The following is a 21,159-nucleotide window of genomic DNA, read 5'->3' on the forward strand; positions in this document are numbered from 1 at the left end:
CTCCAGGAGGGGCTGAGGGAGCTGTGGGGGCTCAGCCTGGAGAAAAGGGGGCTCAGGGGGACCTTGTGGCTCTGCACAGCTCCTGACAGGAGGGGACAGCCAGGGGGGGTCAGGCTGTGCTCCAGGGAACAGGGACAGGAGGAGAGGGAACAGCCTCAGATTGTGCCAGGGGAGAGTCAGGTTGGATACTGGGAAAATTCCTGCTGGAAAGAGCTGCCCAGCCCTGGCACAGCTGCCGTGTTGGGAGTCCCCATCCCTGGGGTATTTAACAGCCCTGTGGATGTGGCACTTGGGGACACGGTCAGTGGTGTCCTGGGCAATACTGGGGGAACTCAGTGGTATCCCATGGATTTTCCAACCTAAACCAATCCCTGATTCCATGATCCCAGCTCAGTTTGTGGCTGAGGGCTGTCCCTGCCCTGCTCACCTGCGCTCCGAAGCCCAGGGCCGCGGGAATCCCCGGCGCATCCGTGCCTGGCATGCGGCGCCGGATCTTCTTGCAGAACTGGCGGATGTCGCTGCAGGATGTCTCCAGGTCCTTGAGCAGGATGGCCAGGTCGGCAGCCTCCTGCCCAGCCTGGGGACACAGAGGGACCTCAGAGGGACATGGGGACACAGAGGGAGCTTAGAGGGACATTGGGACAGAGAGGGACCTGAGAGAGAGCTCAGAGGGACACGGGGAGGGAGAGGGACCTTAGAGGGACATGGGGAGAGAGAGGGATTTTAGAGGGACATGGGGACACAGAGGGACACGGGGAGAGAGAGGGACACAGAGGGACCTCAGAGGCACACAGGGACACAGAGGGAGCTCAGAGGGACATGGGGAGACAGAGGGACACAGAGGGAGCTTAGAGGGACATGGGGACACAGAGGGACCTCAGAGGGACAAGAAGACACAGGGACCTCAGAGGGACATTGGGACACAGAGAGTCCTTAGACAAAGGGACCTCAAAGCAACATGGGGAGAGAGAGGGACCTTGGAGGGACATGGGACTAAAGAGGGACATCAGAGGGACATGGAGACAGAGGGGCAAAGGGACAGTGGGGAGCTGGCAGGAGCTCAGCCATCCAAGGCCTACCTGGAGGAAGGTCCTACCTGGAGGAAGGCCCGGAGCCGGCACACCTCCACCCCCATGCAGTCCAAGGCACTCTGGGTAAACTGTGGGCACAGGCACAGCAACCCTCAGCACAGGGACAGGGACAGGAGAAGTCCCAGGGCAAACTGGGGCTTCAGTACCAGGAATTCCAGGACAGACCCTGCCACCCCCTCAAGATTTTCAGGAGCAGGGAAATGAGCTGAGGCAGTCAGGCTGGTTTTGGTCTATTTTGTGGCACAGGACACTGGTCCTTCCCCTGGGAATTCCGGGATACAACCCCCACCCTGTGACACGAGGGTCTCCAAGCTCCCATTCCTGCTCTTCTCATCCCCATGTCCCCATTCCCTGACCCCAGAGCCCTTGTGTCACCACTGGGGAAGAGAGGCCACACTGGGGAGTGGCATCAGGGGCACCTCCCCTCCCCCAGGGATCCCGGGGGGCACAAAGGTGGAAAACAGGGATCAGGGAAGGGCCTCACTCACCTTGATGTGGTCGGCCAGCTGCAGGGTGCAGTCCTCAGCCTGGTCGGCCAGGTGGATGCTGTACAGGTGCTGTGGGAATGGCAGGATCGGCATCCATCAAAAACCCAGTGTGGGAACACTCAACAAAACCCCAAACTTCGGGGGTTTGGCCCAGTTTTTAAATGGAAATAACAACAGCACCCCAAAGAGCTGGTGGTCTTTAATTCCCCAGGGCAGCAGTGTGGAAGTTAGGAATATGGGATGGGACACAAGTAGGGGACACAGCCACAGCTGGGTGACAACACCCAAAGGAAAGGGCTGCCAAAAGGAGCTAAATCCCAGCTGATCCAGGTGCCAAGGGCTGGATACGCACCAGGAGAGGTGGCACCTGTCCCCAGTGTCACCCCCAGCCCCACCTGGTAGTACTTGATGGCTTTGGTGAGTGGCTCCACGTTGACAGTCTCGTCCAGCTGGTCCTTGTGGAGCAGCTCGATCAGGAAGTCCAGGGAGCGCTCGTGGACGCTCATCTCGGGGTACAGGGTCCCCACCTTCTTGTACACCTCCACACTGCAGCGGTTCAGGGCCCTGAGGGGACAGGGAGAGTCAGCTCAGCAAGGGGCTGCATGCATCTCCAGGCAGGACATGGGAAAATGGAGCCTTGAGGCACTGCTGGCCTGGGGACAGGGACAGGGACACAGCCATGACCTGGCTGGTGCTGGAGGGGTTTGTCCTCCCCAGGGGGACACGAGGAGGGCCATGGAGAAGTGACCCCTCACAAGGGAATGAGGGGATCCTGCTGCTTCTTTGGAGCCTGGCTCCCAAAATTCCTTCATGTGCCACCTCTTGGGAAGGACACACAGAGGTCACAGAGAAGGAGATCCTGCTGCTTTTTTCTAGTTTTTTTATTTTCCTGGCTCCCAAAATCCCTTCCCATCTCACACCTTGGGAAGGACATGGAGAGCTAGGTCATGGAGAAGGGAATCCCACCCCTCTTTTCTATGCTGGCTCCTAAATCCCTTCCCATGTCACCTCTCGGTGGGGACACAAGGAGGGTCACAGAGAAACGACTCCACCACAAGGCAATAAAAGCCATCCCACCACTCTTTCCCAGCCCGGCTCCCCAAATCCCTGGAACTCCACGCAGGGTGGGTACTCACTGCTCGTATTTGTGGAGTGTGGCCTGGAGCAGGCTCAGGGAGTACACGAGGCCAGCAGCAAAGCTGAGCTGTTCCCCCGCAGCCCCACGCAGCCCCGCGCGCTCTGCGCAGCTCTCGCTCAGCTCGAACCTCTCCTGCGCCTGTTTGCTGATCAGCTCGGCCTGGGGGGACAGGGAAATCCTTCAGGGAATCCCCGTGCCTCCCTGCTGTGTCTTGTTCAGCCATGGAGCAGCCCAATGTTCCCCCCTCACTCCCAAAAAGTGACCTCTCCTGGGAAAGTGACCCAAGCGCTCCGACCACTGAGTCATCGCCCCCGTGGGCAGAGGCCTGCTTCCTTCCCTGCTTCTTCCCCTGCCCTTCTCCCAGGACGTTTTATAATCATGGAATTATTTAGGTTGGAAGAGTTCCTTAAGACCCTTGAGTCCAACCATTCCACCAGCACAGCACAGGCCACCACTGAACATGTCCCCAAGTGCCACATCCACAGGGCTGTTAAATGCCCCCAGGGATGGGGACTCCACCCCTGCCCTGGGCAGCTGTGCCAGGGCTGGACAACCCTTTCCAAGAGGAATTTTCCCAATATCCAACCTGAACCCTTCCAGGGATGGCAACTCCAGTCACACAAGAACTTTGGGAAATTCTCCAACAGAAAACACTCAAACCTCCCTGTTCCCCTGGGACAAAGGTGTAGTTTCCCAGCCTGGGTTCTCCCGAGCCCTTCCCACCTTGCAGATGAGGCGTGGGATGAGCAGGAGCACCAGGACACAGTCGTGGTCACCACCGTGCCGCAGGAAGCTGTCGGGCATGAAGGAGGTGAGGAGGGACACGTGGCGATTCGCCTGCTGCACTTCCATCTGCCGCAGCTCCATCTCGATGGCCTGTGGGGACACAGAGTCACCAACTGCTCCAGAGCTTCCCCAGCACAGCCCAGTCCAGGGGGATAAATGGTGGGAATCCTGCTCCTTGGAGAACCCCTAGGACCTCACAGCCCACTCAGTGCCACCCCCTGCCATGGACAGGGACACCTTCCATAGACCAGGTGGCTCTGACCTTGGACACTTCCAAGGATGGGGTAGCCGGAGTTTCTCTGGGAAATCCATTCCAAGGCCTCCCCACCCTCACAGGGAAGAACTCCTTCCCAATATCCCATCCCTGCCTGCCCTCTGGCAGTGGGAAGCCATCTCTCCTTTTTCTGTCCCTCCATGCCTTGTCCCCAGTCCCTCTGCAGCTCTCCTGAAGCCCTTTAGGCCCTGCCAGGGGCTCTGAGCGCTCCCCGTGTCCTTCCCTTCTCCCAGGGAACATTCCCAGCTCTCCCAGGGCAGAGGGGCTCTAAAATCACAGAATGGTCTGGGTTGGAAGGACCTTAAAGTCCATCCAGTACCACCCCCTGCCATGGCAGGGACACCTTCCACCACCCCAGGTTGCTCCAAGCCCCGTCCAACCTGGTCTTGGACACTTCCAGAGATAGGACAGGCATAAATCTGGGAATTCCCTGGTGCCTGTCCCAGGGCATGGATAAGCCCATCCAGGTCTCCTGCTGCCCCTACCTTGGCGTGGGCTTTCGTCTCTGCAAATTTGATCTTGAAGTCGAACATCTCAGGGGGTGGCTGCTGCTGCTTCTCTGCCGACGCTTCCTGCTGGCTCATCAGCTCCCGGTTCACATCCTGGGCACAGGGACATGGGGACATGGACATCAGGGACCCCACACCCTCAGCAAGCCCCTCCCCAAACCTGCCAGCAACCCTTCCTTGTGCAGCACCCAGTGAAGGTGGAAGGGAGGGAGAGGTGCCAAGTGTGTTCCAGTCCAGGAATATCCACCAGGCTCATTCCCCAGCTCCTTCCACTGCCAGAGCTGGGACAACCCTAATAGGTGAGAATTTCTTCCCAATATCCCATATAAATCTCCACTTTTCCAGCATGAAGCCATTCCCCCTTGTCTTGTCCCTCCCCCCCGCCTTGTCCCAAGTCCCTCTCCAAATCTCTTGGAGCCCCTTTAAGCACTGGAAGGGGCTCTAAGGTCTCCCTGGAGCCTTCCCTTCTCCAAGCTGGACAATCCCAGCTCTCCCAGCTTGTCCAGGCACTGGGGGGGATCTGTGGAGAAGCTCCATGAGGAACCCCTCAGCCATCACAGTCATGTCCCAAGGTCCCACAGCAAAGCCTGGGGACACTTTCCCCAGGGATGCTCCCACTGGATCTCCTGGCCACCAGATGAGCTCCAGGAGGAACCAGGGGGCTCCTGAGGGACCTCACCTGCAGGTGAGCCGTGAGCTCCCTGTACTTTTTGATGGTCTGCTGGTAGTCTGCCACGGTTTCCTGCGCCGCCTCCACGCGTTTCTCAGCCTCACGCACACGAGCTGTGGCCATGTCCAGCTGCTCCCGCAGCTCCAGCTCCGTCTCCCGGGCGTTCTCCTGCAGCTCATCGTTCATCTCATTCATGGCTTCCTGCAGGGAGGTGGCACCAGGGGGACATGGTCACAATGTGGCTCAGACATGTGGGGAGCTTCCCCCAAATCCCTCTGGCTCCATCATTCCAGCTCCCTGTCCTGACCCCCTGGAGCAGCCCTTATCCCAGGGAATTCTGCCTTACCAGGTCCCCGACGGTCTCACGCAGCTCCCGGACCTTCTCCTCCAGATCCAGGTTTCTCTCTGTCAGAGTCTCCACCATCTCCTCAGCACCCAATGCTGCATCCACCTGAAAGGACAAATCCCAATGCATCCATGTGCCAGGACACACATCCCAGTCCATCCACCTGCACAGCCTCACTGCAGGAATAGGGCTTGGAATTAGTGACTATGGGACCAGGAATGTTGGTTCCTGCAGTGGTATCACTGCATGTGGCTCTTCAGGAGGCTCAATGTCCCCAGACTGCCCCAAATGTCCACAAACAGTCCAAAATATCTCATCCCACTTGTCCCTCACCTGCTCCTTGAGCTCATCCACTGTCTTCTCCGCCTGCTTCACCTCCTCCTGCAGCTTCTCCCGCTGCTGCCTCAGCGACTCCAGCTCCGTGTTCTTCTTCTCCATCTGCTTCTGGAGCTTCACGTGCTCCTGCTTCTCCGAGGCGGACAAGTCCCGCATCCTGGGACAGTGACAGGTCCCATCAGAGCCAGCCCAGGAGCATTTGTTCCCTCCCTGGATGTTGCTCCTGAGGGGCACCAGCAGAGCCGAGACCCCCTGCCTGCTCCAGCCGGGATAGCAGAGCTCCTCCAGAGCTTCCATCAGCCCCTCCTTGATGGGGACGTGAGCAACATTCCCAAAATTCAGCTCACTAACAGTGAGGGATGGGTCCCACCGGAACTTGTTGGCTGTGGATTCCCTGAAGGAAAATCCCTGGAGCCCCAGAGCCTGGCAGGTGGGATCACCCAGGGAAAGGCAGGTCCCAGTGCTGGGATACTGAGCACCACATCCATAGGGAATTAAGCACGGGAACAGGCTGGAGTGGCTCATTTTGTCCCAATTCCCCACTGATTCCCTGTGACAAGGGACTCTCCCTCCCCTGTGGATGCTTTAAGAGCTCAGCAAAGATCCAAGACCCATCAGCAGGAATTACATGGGCTGCTCCAGGGAGGGATGTGATCGGTGCTGTCAGACTAAGGGAGCACAAGAGGCCTGGGAAGGGATTTTGGGAAGCACAGGTGAGCTCCCACCTGACAAGAGCCTCCTTGAGCCTGGCGTTCTGCTCTTCCAGCTGTTTGACCTGGTAGCTGGATGCTGCTCCATCGGAGCCTGTGGAGGAAGGGAAGAATCAGAATCCCAGAACCCCAGACTGGTTTGGGTGGGAAGGGACCTTAAATCCCACTCATTCCCACTCCTTGATGTGGGCAGGGACACCTTCCACTATTCCAGGTTACTCCAAACCCTGTCCAACCTGGCTTTGAACATTTCCAGGGATGGAGTAGCCACAGCACCTCTGGAAAAATCAATCCCAGAGCCTCACCATCCTCACATGCAAAAATTCCTTCCCAATATCCCCCCTAACCCCATCTTCAGTCCGTGGGAGGCCATTCACCATTCTCCAAACCCAATGTCCCTCTCCCTTCCCACCTTTCTCCTCAATCTCATGCTTGAGGATCTCCAGGTCCATGGTGAGATATTCCACCTTCTCCTTGAGGGAATCCACCTCCTGCTGCAGGGACTCTGCCCGTTCCTCGGCCATCTCCTTGTCCAGCGTGGCCATCTCGATGGCGTCAGCTGTGTCTGCCATCTCCTCCATGTACCTTTCCTTGGCTTCCAGGGCATCCTTGGCTTCCTGCAGGAGAACACGGCGGGTGAGGAGATTCCAGAACTCTGGAGAGACCTCACAGTGGCCCTCAGGAAATTATTGTCCCTCAAGGCTCTCCCAGATCCAGTGGACAGCAGTTATTTATCACCAGTTTATTCATCACTCCAGGATGTCTCACTCCCCTCTTCCCTGCTCTACACCCAGAGAGTCTGACAGGAAAACCATCTGCAGGTGAGGGGAAATGTATGGAGACAGGGAATACTGGAGCAGACAGATAAATCCCTGGGGAAAGAAACCAGGAATCCACCCTGGAAAAGTAGGGCAGAGAGAAGGAAACGCTCCTCAGCTGCTTGGATGGAGCCCTGGGAGCTGCAGGCACAGGTGAGGGAAAAAGGGAAGCACCTGGGGAGGGAGGGAAGAGGGAAACACCTGGAGAGAGAAGGAATAAGGAAAGCAATGTCCCACCTTGGCTCAGTTTGGTTCCCAAATGCACCTGATGCTGATGAGGAGCAGAGGAAACAACCTGGAGTTCCACCAGGGGAGGTTTAGTTGGATATTGGGAAAATTTCCTCCCAGAAAGGTTTGTCAAGGCTGGAATTCCCCCCGAGAGTTACCTCTCCTGGCACTGCCCCATTCCCAGGGACACTCACTGACCTTCTTGGCCTCCTTCAGGCGCTTCTGGAGCTCGGCCTGTTGCTCCTGCATTTTGCTCTTCCATTCCTGCACCTGCTCCAGCTGGATCTTGTACTTCTCCAGCTCCTTGAGCTTTGCCTTGTCCTCATTCCGCTTGATTTTCAGCGTCTCCAGCTTCTCCTCAAGGTCCCTGACCTGAGCACGGAGATTCTCCTCCTCCTAAAACACCAAGCCAAGAATTAGGGAAGGAGCAGGGACATCCTTTGGAGAGAGCTCTGGGGATGTTCCAGGAAGCCCACAGAACCTGCCCTGACTTTTGTCATCAATACTGGGGCAGTTTGAGAAGAGAGGGACTCTGGACAAGGGCCTGGAGGGACAGGACAGGGGGGAATGGCTTCTCACTGCAGAAAGCAGGATTAGGTGGGATATTGGGAAGGAATTCCTCCCTGTGAGGGTGGCGAGGCCCTGAGAAGCTGTGGCTGCCTGATCCCACTGCAGCATCCACATCATTCCCAGGTGATCTCCCCCTAGGGAAAACAGATCCAGGTCCTTTTTCAGCAGCTCAGCTCCCAAGGCAGGGAAAGGCTGACACCAGCATTCCAGGGGGAAGGACTGTGAAGGGGACAAGGGGATGTGACCCCTCGTCCCTGGCAGCTGCCACAGGGATAAAGCATCAAATCCCAAAGCTGGGTGACAGCAAGGAACAGGGCTTGAAAAGATCCTATTCAGTGCAGGAACCTCCCACAGATTCTTCCTCTGCTGTTTTCCCAGTCTGGACATTCCAATGCCACCAGTATCATCAAACCAACCATTTCTGCACCCAGTTACAGCAACCAGTTAACAGGGAGCTCTGGGAACTGGGGACACAGTGGGGACATCCCCTATTTCCACCCCCAGGTGCCTTCTCCAGTTCTCCCTTCCACACACAATCCCAGAGCTTTGTCCTCTCCAGCTATTCCCTCCCTGGCCTCGTGCCCCAAATCTCTCCCAAACTCTAATTAACTCATTAATCAAAGCAGGACGGAAGTGATGAGAAAGTATTTTACAGGTCAAAACGGGAATAAGTCTGTAATGATTAGAAACCCCCGAGTCTGGGAAATATTTGGCCTCTCTAGGCGGGCTTCGCATCCCAAGGCAGGAGTGTCCCCCAGGTTTATCCGTGCTGGCCCCTCCATGCCAGCTCTCCCAAGTTGGGGAAATATTTGACCTTTCCAGGGGCATTTTGATCCCAAGGCAGGAGTGTCCCTCAGGTTTATCCATGCTGGTCCCTCCACTCCAGCTCTCCCAACACCAGTGGGTGCTGCTGACTGGACCCTCTGGATTTTATAGGATCAAGCTCTGACTCAGAGCCTCAACCCCTACCTGCCAAACTGCTCTGATGCCACCTGTGTCCCAGAGGGACCTGGGAAGGGATGAAGGTGCACTGGGAATTCTCTTTGGAAGTGTCCTCCCAGCTGTGCAGTGGGACAGGAGGTGACCTCTGTCCTGGCCACTCCTGTCCCACTGCTCCTCCTGCACCTGGTGCCCAAACCCCCCATGGCTCAGTGATCACCCCCAGGACCCTCCAGGGCATCTCTTCCTCCCCTTTTCCTCCTCCTCCTCCTCCTCCTCCTCCTAGTGCTGGGAGCAGGTTGTCTCTCCTCCCATCTCGGGAGCACCAGCAGAGCCCAGAGCTCACCTGGGCACCACTCAGGGCAGAGCTCACCTGGGCACAGCTCACCTTGGTGGGCGAGGGGACCGGGGGTGCCCCTGGGGAGCCGAGGGACGGCATGGGGATGACAGGGGCCACCAGTGGGGTCTGGGCAGGTGTGCCAGGCTCGCTGCTGCTCATCTCCCCGCCGGACGCCGAGGCCGATCCCGAGGGCCCGGCCGTGCCGCTGGACGCCGCCGACGTGGGGGTCCTGGTGGGCTGCAAGACACCAGCACAGGTGAGGGGGATCATCCCAAGGGATGGTGTTCCCACAGCCTCCCTCCCTGACACCTCCAGGTGGCTCCCGGATTCCCGTTTCCAGCAGAGTATGGTGACAGTGGGGACATTCTGATCTGTGTGTGCCACCGCGGGATCCCCAGGTATTCTGCTCTGGAGGAACTGGACTTGGACAGAATTCATGGATAATCCATCGGGGAAGGAATCCACAGGTTGCCCAGAGAAGCTGTGGCTCCCCCTGGATCCCTGGAAGTGTCCAAGGCCAGGTTGGACAGGGCTTGGAGCAGCCTGGGACAGTGGAAGGTGTCCCTGTCTGTGGCAGGGGGTGACACTGGATGATCTCCAAGGTCCCTCCCAACCCACACCATTCCATGATTCCAGGAGTAAAGGTCCCAGCTCCAGCGAGTGAGACAGCAAAACCTTGGGGCCCACAGAGATGGGAAGCCAGTTTTAAGGGAACAAGGGGAAAATGAACAAGGAGTGAATTCCCCACAGTCCAGGGAGCACCAGTGGGGCCTGGAGGAGCCAGAGCTGCTTTGTGAGTGCTTATGAAGCTGTTAATTAATCACTGTCTGAGCCCAGGTGATGGGAAGAGGGGTGAGGGAAGCACCAGGTGCCCCCTAGGCTCCCACTGGTCTCCTCACAGACCCTATTTCTGGAGCACTCACTTCTGATGGTGTAAATTAAATTTCCTGACTTAATTTTATTCCTGGAAAAGGGACTTTTGGTGCCATGAGGGTTCACCAGGTGTGTGGTTTCATCCATGGGCACAGCCGGGCAGGAACAGCATCTACCCTCTGCCCTTATTTTGCCCAAATTAGAGGCAAATCCAAGTTAACTCGACTGCAGCAAGTCCAGCACCCTTGCGATAGACCCAGCCTGTCCTCCTGGGATGATCCCAGCTCTCCCAGGATCATCCCAGCTCTCCTGGGCACAAAGAAGAGGGAACATCTCAGTGGCACCAAGCCCCACACACCTTCTCCCAGACACAGCTCAAAACAAGGATGTTGCTCCTGGTGCTTTAGGGGTCACAAATCCCTCACAGAGAGCAGGGTTAGGTGGGATTTTGGGAAGGAATGTTTCCCTGTGAGGCTGGAGAGCCCTGGCACAGGTTGCCCAGGGAAGCTGTGACTGCCCCTGGATCCTGGAAGTGCCCATGGCCAGGCTGGATGGAGCTTGGAGAAACCTGGGATAGTGGAAAGTGCTCTTGGGTGGAACTGGATGTGCTTTAGATCCCCTCCAACCCAACCATTCCATGATTCCAGGATTCTGCCTCCACCTAACCCCTGCCTGGCACAGGCTTGAGGCCAAGGGAGCAGGAGGTCCCACAGGACATCCCAGCAGAGACAGGAACAAGGACTATCCAAACCGAGGGAATGGGATGGGATCCCAGTGCCCTGGGGCTGATGGAATCCACCTCTGCCTGGGGCAAGGTCCTGGAAGCATCAGTGAGGATGGAGCCCTCCCTGCAGCCACTCTGGCACAGGAGAGTTCTCCATTTCCAAACCCGAACTTGGCTGTTCAAGAGATCTCTGAGAATTTCTCTCCCATGTTTCCTCTCCTCCAGCCACAAGCCCCTTCCCAAGGTGAATCCTGCTGGCTGGAGCAGCCCCAGAGAGCCAGCTGGGACCACACAGCCCTGCCTGGCACCTCAGGCTCCCTCAGATTCCACTCAGATCCTGCTGCAAAACACCCAGCACAAGCTGGGACCGTCAGGGAGCAGGGAGCCCCTGGCAGAGCCTGGGCACTGCCACACGGATTTCCACGAAAATTCCAATCCAGGGATCTGGATCTGCTCCAGAGGAGCCCATCACCCTCGTGAGCTCCTCTGGGCTCTGCAGAATGAGGTGGAAGGACAACGGGAATGCACAATGGGGTTGGGAACCAATGGGTTGTGTTTGGGTGGAGTTGGCAATGAATGGGTGTTTGAAGTGGAAGTGGCACCCAACAGGTCATGTCTGAGTTATGCTGGCACCCAACGGGTCATGTTTTGAGTGGGTTTGGCACCCAATGGGTCATGTTTGAGTGGGGCTGGGAACCAATGGATCATGTTTGAATAGGCTGGCAATGAATGGATTGTATTTGTGGTGGAGTTGGCAGCCAGTGGGTTGTGTTTGGGGTGGGGTTGTCAATGAATGGATTGGGTTTGAGTGGGGTTGACACCCAACAGGTCATGTTTGAGTGGGGTTGGCACCCAATGAGTTGTGTTTGAGCAGGGATGGCAACCAATGGGTCATCTTTGAGTGGGGTTCACAACCAGTCGATCATATTTTGAGTGGGGCTGGCAATGCATGGATCATGGCTGGGTAGGGTTGGCATCCAACAGGTCATGTTTAAATGGGGTTGGTACCTAACGAGCCATGTTTGAGATGGTGTTGACACCCAGTGGGTCATGTTTGAGTGGGGTTGGCACCCAATGATCTGTGTTTGTGACGGGGTTGGCACCCAGTGGTCTGAGTGGCGTTGGCACCCACAGGGCCGTTGGTGCCCGGTGCCCCCCACGCCCGGTGCCCCCACCGTGGCTGCTCACCTTGGGCCGGCGGGCGGTGCTCTGGAGGGCAGCGGGAGCAGAAGCAGAGAGGACAGACAGTCACACAGGGACAGAGGAGCAGAGAACAGCCGGCGGCGGCCGGAGCGGCAGAGCAGGGAAAGGAGACAAAAGACAGCACGGCATCGTTAGTGTGCCCGGCGTCGTTAGCGTGCCCGGTGGCACCGGGTGTGCGTGGTGTCGTTAGTGTGGGGGCTCGTTAACCAGCTCCCAGGGCTGCTCCCGGTGGGATCCATGGGCAGGGATCCCATGGGACCCCCCGGCACAGTTCCCGTGGGATCATGGGAGCAGAGCCCAGAGCCAGCAGAGCCCTTGGTCCCCCCAGGCCCTGTCCCTGCCCTGCCAGCCCAGTGTGGGGACAGAGCTGGGGACAGGGGGCACGTCCTGAACCCCATCCTGACCTCGCAGATACCCCAGGGCAGCTCCACCTTGTATTTCCAAGGAATTTTGATCTTCAGAGGCAAAGGAGGGTTGAAGTTGGCCAGGCATTCCAGGCTCTGTGGGCATGGGGGGGTTTGACCTGCCATGCTCTTCCTGGAGCAGGAGGCAGAAGGGATTTAATCTTAAATATGACTTTTCCCGTCTCCCCATCCCTCTGGTTTTCCAAAGGGCCCAGAGAACTCTGGACCAGCTGCCCCAGAGCCCCCAGCTTCTGCTTTGTTTAACCAAAAATCCCAGAGATACCACGGAGCTGATCCCACACTTCCAACTTTTCCTTTCATGGCTGGAATTAAATCATCCATGATTTTGGGGCAGGAACCCCCCACCCTGACCCTCCATGCACATGCAGCAGCTCCCAGCAGCAGCTCAGGGAGGGGAGGCCATGGGGCGCAGCTCGGAACAAGGACAAATATGAAATTAATTAGTATTTTTCCCATTAAAAATAATCCCTAATGGATGGAAAAGAGGGAGTGGCCAGGCTGGTCCTGGGGGGAAGTGGATGGGCATTGGGAACATCTGTCCAGCTGCAGCCTTGGAGCACTTCCACGCTCTCCCTCATTTCTGATTCCATGACCTAATCCCAGCTGGGAATAACCAGGAGCAGAACAGATGGATAATGGTGCTGCCACATGATCCCACATCCAGGATGGGGCCAGGACATGGGGCACATGGAACCCATCAGGGACCAGCTCCATCTGATATCCAACACGGCCGTGTTCCCTCCCGAGGCCTCAGGAAACCTCAGAGCTCTATTTCCCTTTTTTCAATATAAACCTGCATGTATTTATATTAAATTTCCCATCTCCTCTGGTACTGCTTCGGCTAAACCTATCTCTGCTCACTTCCAGCCTTTTCCTGACGGCTGCACTCCATGTCAATCCTGAGGGAAGACATTCCCATCTTCCTCAACATCTCCTGTACAACCAAATTTGCCAGGAAAATGGAATTACAGCAGTAAAAGCTCCAAACCCTCAGGTGAAACCAGGGCTGGCTCAGGAAGCCCTTCAGGAGCTCTCTGGCATCTTCCCAAAATCCAACTAAGCAACATGGAGCAGCACCAAAAATCTGGGAAACACTTGGGAAACACCTTCTTTGGGGATTCCACAGGTGGAGATGTCCTAAATCCCTGCCACACACGTGGGGGACTCAGGAGTGGGGAAGGGCTGGGGGTTCTCACACCAACCACCAAGTCCTTGGACATGGGGAAATGTCACTGAGTCCTGTCCTGGGGGACACCAAGTCCTTCCCTGGGGGACACTGAGTCTTGTCCTGAGGGACAATGAGCCTTGTCCTGGTCATGGGGTGGGGGACACCAACTCAAACCACACTGAACCCTAAAGACAGGGAGAAGCCTCCTGGTAACCATCCCTAAAGCCACGTGGAATGACAGGGAATAATCCTGCCTTGTGCCTCCTCCAGAGCTTTGGTCCCCTCCATGTGACGCCAGGCACAGACCACCAAAAGTAGAGCTCTGAGACCCCCGGGATCCTTGGCAAAGAGATGCTCTGGGATGCTCCAGCTACTCTCTCCATCAGGAATGGGGGATGGCCGGGTTTCCCTCCATGTTGGCATCTTCCTGTCCATCCATCCATCCCCATGGCACAGCTGGCACCAGGCAGTCATCCCTGGGCTCTGGAAAGGTCAGTGACCAGGATGGGACATGGATTCTCCAATGTCTGGCATTGTGCCAGCACTGGGAGCAGATGCTCCAAGCCCCAGCTGGACCTCCCTGGATCTGGGATGCTCCAACCCCCCCAGTGGGGATGGATGTTCCACTCGGAGGTTCTGGGCTCTGCTGTGTAATGCTGCTGCATCAATATTTGATGGAATTATAAAACCTCTGCTCCCAGGGGAGTGCTGGGGGCTCTGAATCGGTGCACTCAGAGATGGACTTGGCTTCTGGCAGCAGAAATGCTGGAAAAATCCTTCTGGATACCAAGGACTGACTGTGGCAGGGGTGGCATTGTCCCTTGAATGTGGGGTCCCACAGGTCCCTCCTGATTTGGTTCTGCTTCAGGTGTGGGAATCCTAATCCAGCCAGGAGCAGAGAGAGTCGGATGGGTGAGCAGGAATGTGTGAATGTCACCTTCCAGTGGGCAGGACAGGGGAGGTGTCACTGGAGGCTTCTGATGTAGAAAAGCTGAACTTCACAGACTGTGGCTGCTGCTGTGGAGGATTCTTGGAGTTTCCAGGAGGATTCCGACTGGCAGCAGCTCCCGAGTGGGGCAGGTGGTGCTGGAGGTGATGTCCAGGCATTGACCCACTGCTCATCCATGCCGATGCCATCCCACTCAATTCCTGGGAATTTGGCCCCTCGGAGGCACCTCCCCTCTGTTGGAGCTGAGTCTCAAACCCCGGCAGCAGGATGAGCCCCCCAAGGTGTGGCTCCCTGGGATACTGCCGGGAATTCTGCATTTTAAACAACCAGCACCACCCAGCAGTCTCACAGGTATGATTCCATGGGCAAGGAGAGGAGCAACAGGAAAAGCAGGATAGAATCCAGGAGTGGGGCTGAGCATCAGCAGCTCCCACTCCCCCCTCCAATGGGGCAGAGGGAAAGCAGCATCTGTGAAACTTTCCATTGGGAAGAGGATTAGCAGGGACACGTGACGAGGAGTGTCAGTGTCTGAGCTTGGGGAGGTGCAGGTGTAAATCAGGAGCGTTTACTGCCAGGTACAGGCACAGCCAGCCCAGCTCGAGTCTATTCCCTGAAATCAGCCAGAAATTCCCAGGATTTCTCTTTAAGCTGAGCAGTGACATCCTGGTTATGCTAAAAATAAACATATAGGCCAGTGCCCGCGCTGTCACCTGCAGGAATGGCAGCCTGGCAGGGACCTGGGTACCGCCAGCCTCTGGGAATGCTGAAGGCTGATCCCAACAACGTGGCCAGCAGGAAAACCGGGATTGTGGCCATACAGCTTCCCCAGGGTGGGCACCGGTGGCATCGGAAGCGGGGATGGCACCAGCAGTGAGGAGAGCACTGACACTCCCAGTGGCACCAGCAATGGGGACAGGGACAGCAGCAGGGATGGCACCGTCACCCCTGGCGTGGGGATGGCATCAGCACTGGGGACAGGGACAGCAGCAGGGATGGCACCGGCACTCCTGGAGTGGGGATGGCACCAGCAGAGGGGACAACCCAGGCAGCAGGGACAGCACTGACACCCCCAGGCAGCGGGGATGGCATCGGCAGCGGGGTGGCACCAGCAGCCGGGGACAGGGATGGCATCAGCATCTCCAGAGCAGGGATGGCACCGGCAGAGGGGACAGGGGCCCGGCAGAGCCGCAGAGCCGCTGCATTCGCCGCGGGCACGGCCGGGTGACACGGAGAGGGGACTCCGGGAGCTCGGAAGGCAAAGCCAGCCATGAACCGCTGCTCACCCACCGCCCCCCCTCCCCGAGCCCGTCACGCTCCCAATTACAGCCCGGCAGCATCAACACGGGGAAAACGGGGAAAAAGAAGGTGGAGGCGGTGGGAAGCGGGGCTGCGACGCTGGGGGATGCGGGCGCGGACCGTACCTTGCGTGTGGCCGGGGCCTGCCTCATCGTCGCGCAGGGACGGCCGGAGCGGGAGGAGACGGAGCAGCGGGTCAGTCAGCACGGCCGGACACGGCAAATGGCCGCGGCCGCCGCCGGCCGCTCGCTACGTCCCGCCCGGGGGCTCGGCGGGGGCTCAGCGGGGGCTCAGGGGGTCCAGGGCAGCCCCCCCCGGCCGCGGCCGCTCGTCCCCGCTCCGCCGGTGGCTCCAACCACCGCCCCGGCGGCTCATGACATCACCGCGGAGGGGCCGCACCGCCGGGCGCTGCACCGAGCCGGGCGATGTGCGGATGAGGATGGGGATGAGGATGGTGCGGATGTGATGCTGCCGCGTTCGGGGAGGGGAAGGGGGGTTCTCAGTGGCTCAGCGCCCCCCGGGACAGCCCCCGGGTGCGACCCCGCTGCTCCTCGGCTCCGTGGCTGCGCTCGGCATCCCCGCGGTGCCCGCAGCCAAACCCGCCCCGCGCCGGCGGCTGTGAGCCGCGCAAATCCCCTGGGAGCGGACAGACGGACGGAGCGGAGCCCGGATGGACAGATGGACGGCGCCGAGCCTGGAGGGATGGACAGATGAACAGACGGCCCATGGTGCCGCGCTGCCATCCAGCGCCAGCCCCGCGCCTCCGGCCAACGCGGGCAGATTCCCGGTAGCTCCGGGCAGCCCTGCACGGCTGAGGGTGCGGAGAGACACCCCCAGAGCCTCAGAGAGACCCTGCCCCAAAATGCCTGTCCTACAAATGGCCCTAGGGAGCTCACTGGGCACACAGGGTTGTGTCCAGCACATCCTGAGCCTCGCTGCCCTGCCAGGACCAGACCCCACATTCCTGCCTGGATAAGAACTCCGCCAGAAATGCACCATGATGTCACCAAGCACCATCTCCCAACTCTCCATGAATCCCCGTGTCCTGCCCCACTGAGTGCTGGAGACGAGCAGCTCTCTTTACACACACACACATCTTAAATCCCACACATTATATTACATAACATGCACACAGACCTTATCCAACTCCCGTTCCAACCCCATTATTTTCCGATATTCCCACACTAAGAGGGGAGATGAGCTCGGGGTGCCCTGGGCTCATCTGCAGCACCCCCTCCAACAGCACCTGCACACAGAGGGAATTTTAGCTCCAGTATTTCCAGACCCTCAGCACAGTCCTTCCAATCTCCCGGGAAAAGCCTTTAAAGCCCCCATTTTCCGGAGTTGACACTCCCGGGAAGCAGCCCCCCAGGCTGTTGTGTTGGCCAACTGATCTGTGGTGGGGTCTGATTCCTGAATAACTCCTGGATCAGGGAATCCAGCAGCTGTGGGGGAAGTATCCATGGTCAAGTTGGACAAGGCTTGGAACAGCCTGCGATAGTGGAAGGTGTCCCCTCACATGGCAGGGATGGGATTTAAGGTCCCTTCCCACCCAAACCATTCCATGATTCTGGAGCCCTTCTGCTCCAGAGCCAGGATTGCTGGGAATGTTCCCTCGAGAAGGGAAGGAGCCAGGGAGAGCTCAGAGCCCCTGGCAGGGCCTAAAGGGGCTCCAGGAGAGCTGCAGAGGGACTGGGGACAAGGCATGGAGGGACAGGAGACAGGGAATGGCTTCCCATTGGAAAAGGAAGGAATCCCTGGCTATGAGGGTGGGGAGGCTGGCACAGGCTGCCCAGAGAATCTGTGGCTGCCCCTGGATCCCTGGAAATGTCCAAGGCCAGGCTGGATGGAGCCTGAGGCCACCTGAGATAGTGGAAGCAGTCCATGGATGGGCTTTAAGGTCTCTTCCAACCCAAACCATTCCATGATCTGCTCTCCCACAGCTCCCTCTGGCTGCTGGCAGGTGGTGGGGACAGGGAAGAGCTCCCAAATGACATTTTTGGGAGCTGTAATTGCATCAATTAATGAAGAACCCCCGAGCTCCATCAGCCTGAGCACTGTGAACCCTTTCAGGAGCCAGAGCTGACAGCACAGACCCAGCTTTTGGTGTTATCCAAAGCCATTCCAACGCTCCAACAGAATCTCCCTCCCATTCCCACCAGCCCTCACCCAAACCACAGGGAAAAAGAACTCCAATTAAGCATTTCCAGATGAAATTGTCCTGGATCTGTGGCTCTTAAGCCCCTGAATGATCCCCGTGCCGTGTCCATCTCTGGAGGAGCCACGTGCCAGCTCACAAGGATTTATCGTTAAGATAATTAAGGGTATTAGAGCTGCTCTAATGAACCAGCTCCTCTCCTCACACACAGCTCCACTCCCTAAATCCAGAATATATCAACTCTTCCCACACACTGGATCCGATAAATGCAGCAGCAGAGAGAAAATGCAATTTAACCACGGGAAAATGGTGTCGGATGCTTTGGGCTGTCCCTGAAACTCCTCAGGGACAGGAAAGGGAGGTTATTTTTCCTAAATCCATGAGAAGGGAAAAGGCACCACCCCAGATAGGAAGATTCCTGGCTCTTGTGGGGATTGGAGAGAATGCCAGGGTTAACTCCAGCTCTTTTCCACGGAGTCATCAGTTTGCAGCACCGGATGCTGCTCAGCTCCAAAGGGTCACATCAAAATAATCACCTCAGACCTCGCCACAAACCCCCTTGGGGACACAAAGAGCTGCCACAGGGGTGTCACCTGGACGACAGTGCCTGGAAAACCAGCTCTGAGTTCATCCAGGCCCTGCTGTGGGCCGCGGTTTGGGCAGCTGGGATGAGGTGGGTTTTCAGAGCTGATCGGATTATCTTTTCCTTTAAAGGATTAACAGGGCCTGGCGTGGCCCCTCTGCATTCAACACACCATCTGGGACCTGCTCCGGGCTGGAATGGGCCATCTGCTCCTGCATGGAGACTGGGATAACACCAGGATAACAACCTGGACATTGACCCAGCCACCGAGTGGTCACCCTGGATCAGAGTGATGGGATCAGAGCAGGTGTCCAGCACAGAGGGAGATCCAGCCTCAGGACACATCGCCAGGAATTCAGCCCTGGCATATGGAATGCTGCTGGGAGGATGAAAGGAACAGGGATGTCACTGGAGGGTGACAAACATGGGAAAATCCCAGGGATCAAACTAGCTGCAGGGGACAGGCGACCTGAGGTGACAGGAGTCACCAGCTGGGTCACAGCACCAGCAAGTGCCACATGTGGATGTGGCACTTGGGGACATGGCTTTGGCAGAGGTGGGGGAGCACTTGGACTCAGTGGTCTCCAAGGGCTTTTCCAACCTAACTCTTCCACAATTCCATGATTCCAGAGAGTGTCAGACCCCAGCAGCCCACCCTGACACCCTCAAGTGAGGCAGAGCTCACACTGGAGCCAGGGATCAGCCTTTCCCTGCATCCCTGGGAATCTCCTGCTCCCACCACAGCCCTGCCACCTCCTTGTCCCTGGGAGGACCCAGTGTCACCCAGCACTGCAGGAGGAGAAGGGGTGGCTTGTCACCACCAAAGACACACCGTCAAGGGGATGAAGATGACACAATCTGTTTCATCCCAAAAATTACCCGGGAAACACCCTCCTCCTGCTCTTTAACCAGCTTTTGGGGTCCTTCCCAGCCAGCCTGGGCAAGGACAGAGGCCCTGAGGACAGCCTGGACCAGCCGCTCCTGCACCAACAAGGACACCCTGACATGGTGTCACAGCCAAGGGACAGGACCCCCAGTGTCCCAAGGTGTCCCCACCCAGAGCTTCCCTCCAGGAACAGCACAGCCCAAAGGCCACAACAGCCACACCGCTCCCAAATCCATGGAAAACAGGGAAGGACCACAGCAGGAGGGGGGAAAGGCCCATCTGGCAGCAGCTCTGGACATGATTAAAGTCTATATTTGACACACGGGAGCCGCCGTAATCTCCGGAATGAGGATTTACCCGCTAATTACTCTCGTTATCCAACTCCCCCCCACCCACCCAGCACATCTGTGTGAGGGGTAGGAGCTGCCCAAGAGGCAGGGGGGCTCTCGGGGTCATTAATGGCTGAAAAAGTTAAATTTTGAAGGGACAGCAGAGCCTGGCACGGGGCTGTCCCTGGGTAAGCTATGCCCATGTGGCAAGGACGGGGTCAGGACAGTGACAGATCCATGATCCTCAGAAGAGTGACAGTCACCATGATCCCCAGGACAGCGACAAGTACACACCAGGATCCTCACAGTCACACCAGACAGTGACTGTCACATACCAGAATCCCCAGGACAGTGACAGTCACAGATCCATGATCCTCAGGACAGTGACTGTCGCATACCAGGATTTTCAGGACAGTGACAGTCACAGATCCAGATCCCCAGGACAGTCACAAATCCAGGATCCTCAGGACAATGACTGTCACACACCATGATCCTCAGGACAATGATTGTCACACCCCCATGATTCCCAGGACAGTGACAGTCACAAATCCACGATCCCCAGGGCAGCGACAGACCTGTGATCCTCAGGACAGTGACAGTCACACCCCCGTGATCCTAATCCCAGCCACAGCTCCGAGAAGACAGCAGGGACAGAGTGGGGACACACAGCAGCTGCAAACCCGCCAGAACAAGGACAGGGAAGGAGGAACCCAACATTCCAAATGAGAATTTCATCCCACGGCAGCTGTGAGCCCCTTGGAGCTGGCAGGACTGGGATGAAGCCTCAGGGACGTGCAGAGGATTGGATCTGGGGGGACACGAGGAGGGGACACCTGGGGACAGGTGCTCTCAGCCCCCCTTCCATGGACTCTTGGCAGATTCCACACTGCTCCTCACCTCCAGACTTCCCATGGACAAACAGAGCTCTCTGGACTGTTTTTCCACCCAAAAATTGATACGGAAGCAGCTGGAAAGCAAAGCTGGACCGAGGGGACGCTGAGGGCACACAGGTACCAACTCCCTCCCCTCTCCCATGTCTCCAGTGCCCACCCTGGCTTTTCTCTTGGCAAAATTCCCACAGGGAAAAAAAAAAATTCCCCAAATCCCCTGCAAGGAATGATGATTTGGTGTCCCTGCCAGTGGTGGGGGTGTGGAACGAGATGGGCTTTAACGTCCATCCCAACACAAATCATTTGGGATTCTTTGCCAAGACCTTTGGAGTTTCAGCTCACCCTTGTCCAAAAGAGTTTTGGCTTCAATAATTGTCACAAACCAGGTGGGTTTGGGTGTCCCCAGGAGGAGCCAGAGCCCAGAGACAGGAC

The 21,159-nt window shown here is 57.4% G+C and overlaps 1 protein-coding gene across 7 annotated transcripts in view; it reads right to left on the reverse strand.

Moving 5' to 3' along the window:
- The window catches only part of DCTN1 (dynactin subunit 1), a 48,270-nt gene that overhangs the window by 6,266 nt on the left and 20,845 nt on the right, over positions 1 to 21,159 (reverse strand). For 3 of the 7 annotated variants that reach the window (XM_085059401.1, XM_085059400.1, XM_085059394.1), the window contains 16 exons: positions 16,007 to 16,024; positions 12,029 to 12,049; positions 9,292 to 9,480; positions 7,593 to 7,790; positions 6,761 to 6,965; positions 6,364 to 6,442; positions 5,636 to 5,795; positions 5,303 to 5,407; positions 4,966 to 5,157; positions 4,263 to 4,379; positions 3,441 to 3,593; positions 2,716 to 2,876; positions 1,975 to 2,143; positions 1,580 to 1,648; positions 1,097 to 1,159; positions 428 to 577 (listed from right to left, as the gene is read on the reverse strand). In XM_085059401.1, coding sequence (XP_084915527.1) covers positions 428 to 577; positions 1,097 to 1,159; positions 1,580 to 1,648; positions 1,975 to 2,143; positions 2,716 to 2,876; positions 3,441 to 3,593; positions 4,263 to 4,379; positions 4,966 to 5,157; positions 5,303 to 5,407; positions 5,636 to 5,795; positions 6,364 to 6,442; positions 6,761 to 6,965; positions 7,593 to 7,790; positions 9,292 to 9,480; positions 12,029 to 12,049; positions 16,007 to 16,024 — 2,049 coding nt within the window. The remainder of the gene's footprint in view (positions 1 to 427; positions 578 to 1,096; positions 1,160 to 1,579; positions 1,649 to 1,974; positions 2,144 to 2,715; positions 2,877 to 3,440; positions 3,594 to 4,262; positions 4,380 to 4,965; positions 5,158 to 5,302; positions 5,408 to 5,635; positions 5,796 to 6,363; positions 6,443 to 6,760; positions 6,966 to 7,592; positions 7,791 to 9,291; positions 9,481 to 12,028; positions 12,050 to 16,006; positions 16,025 to 21,159) is intronic. The other 4 variants (XM_085059397.1, XM_085059396.1, XM_085059399.1 and 1 more) reach the window with 2 other exon arrangements.

The sequence above is a fragment of the Lichenostomus cassidix genome, chromosome 4 (genome assembly GCF_008360975.1).
Source record: "Lichenostomus cassidix isolate B80296 chromosome 4, HeHo_3.0, whole genome shotgun sequence".
NCBI classification, from domain to species: Eukaryota; Metazoa; Chordata; class Aves; order Passeriformes; family Meliphagidae; genus Lichenostomus; species Lichenostomus cassidix.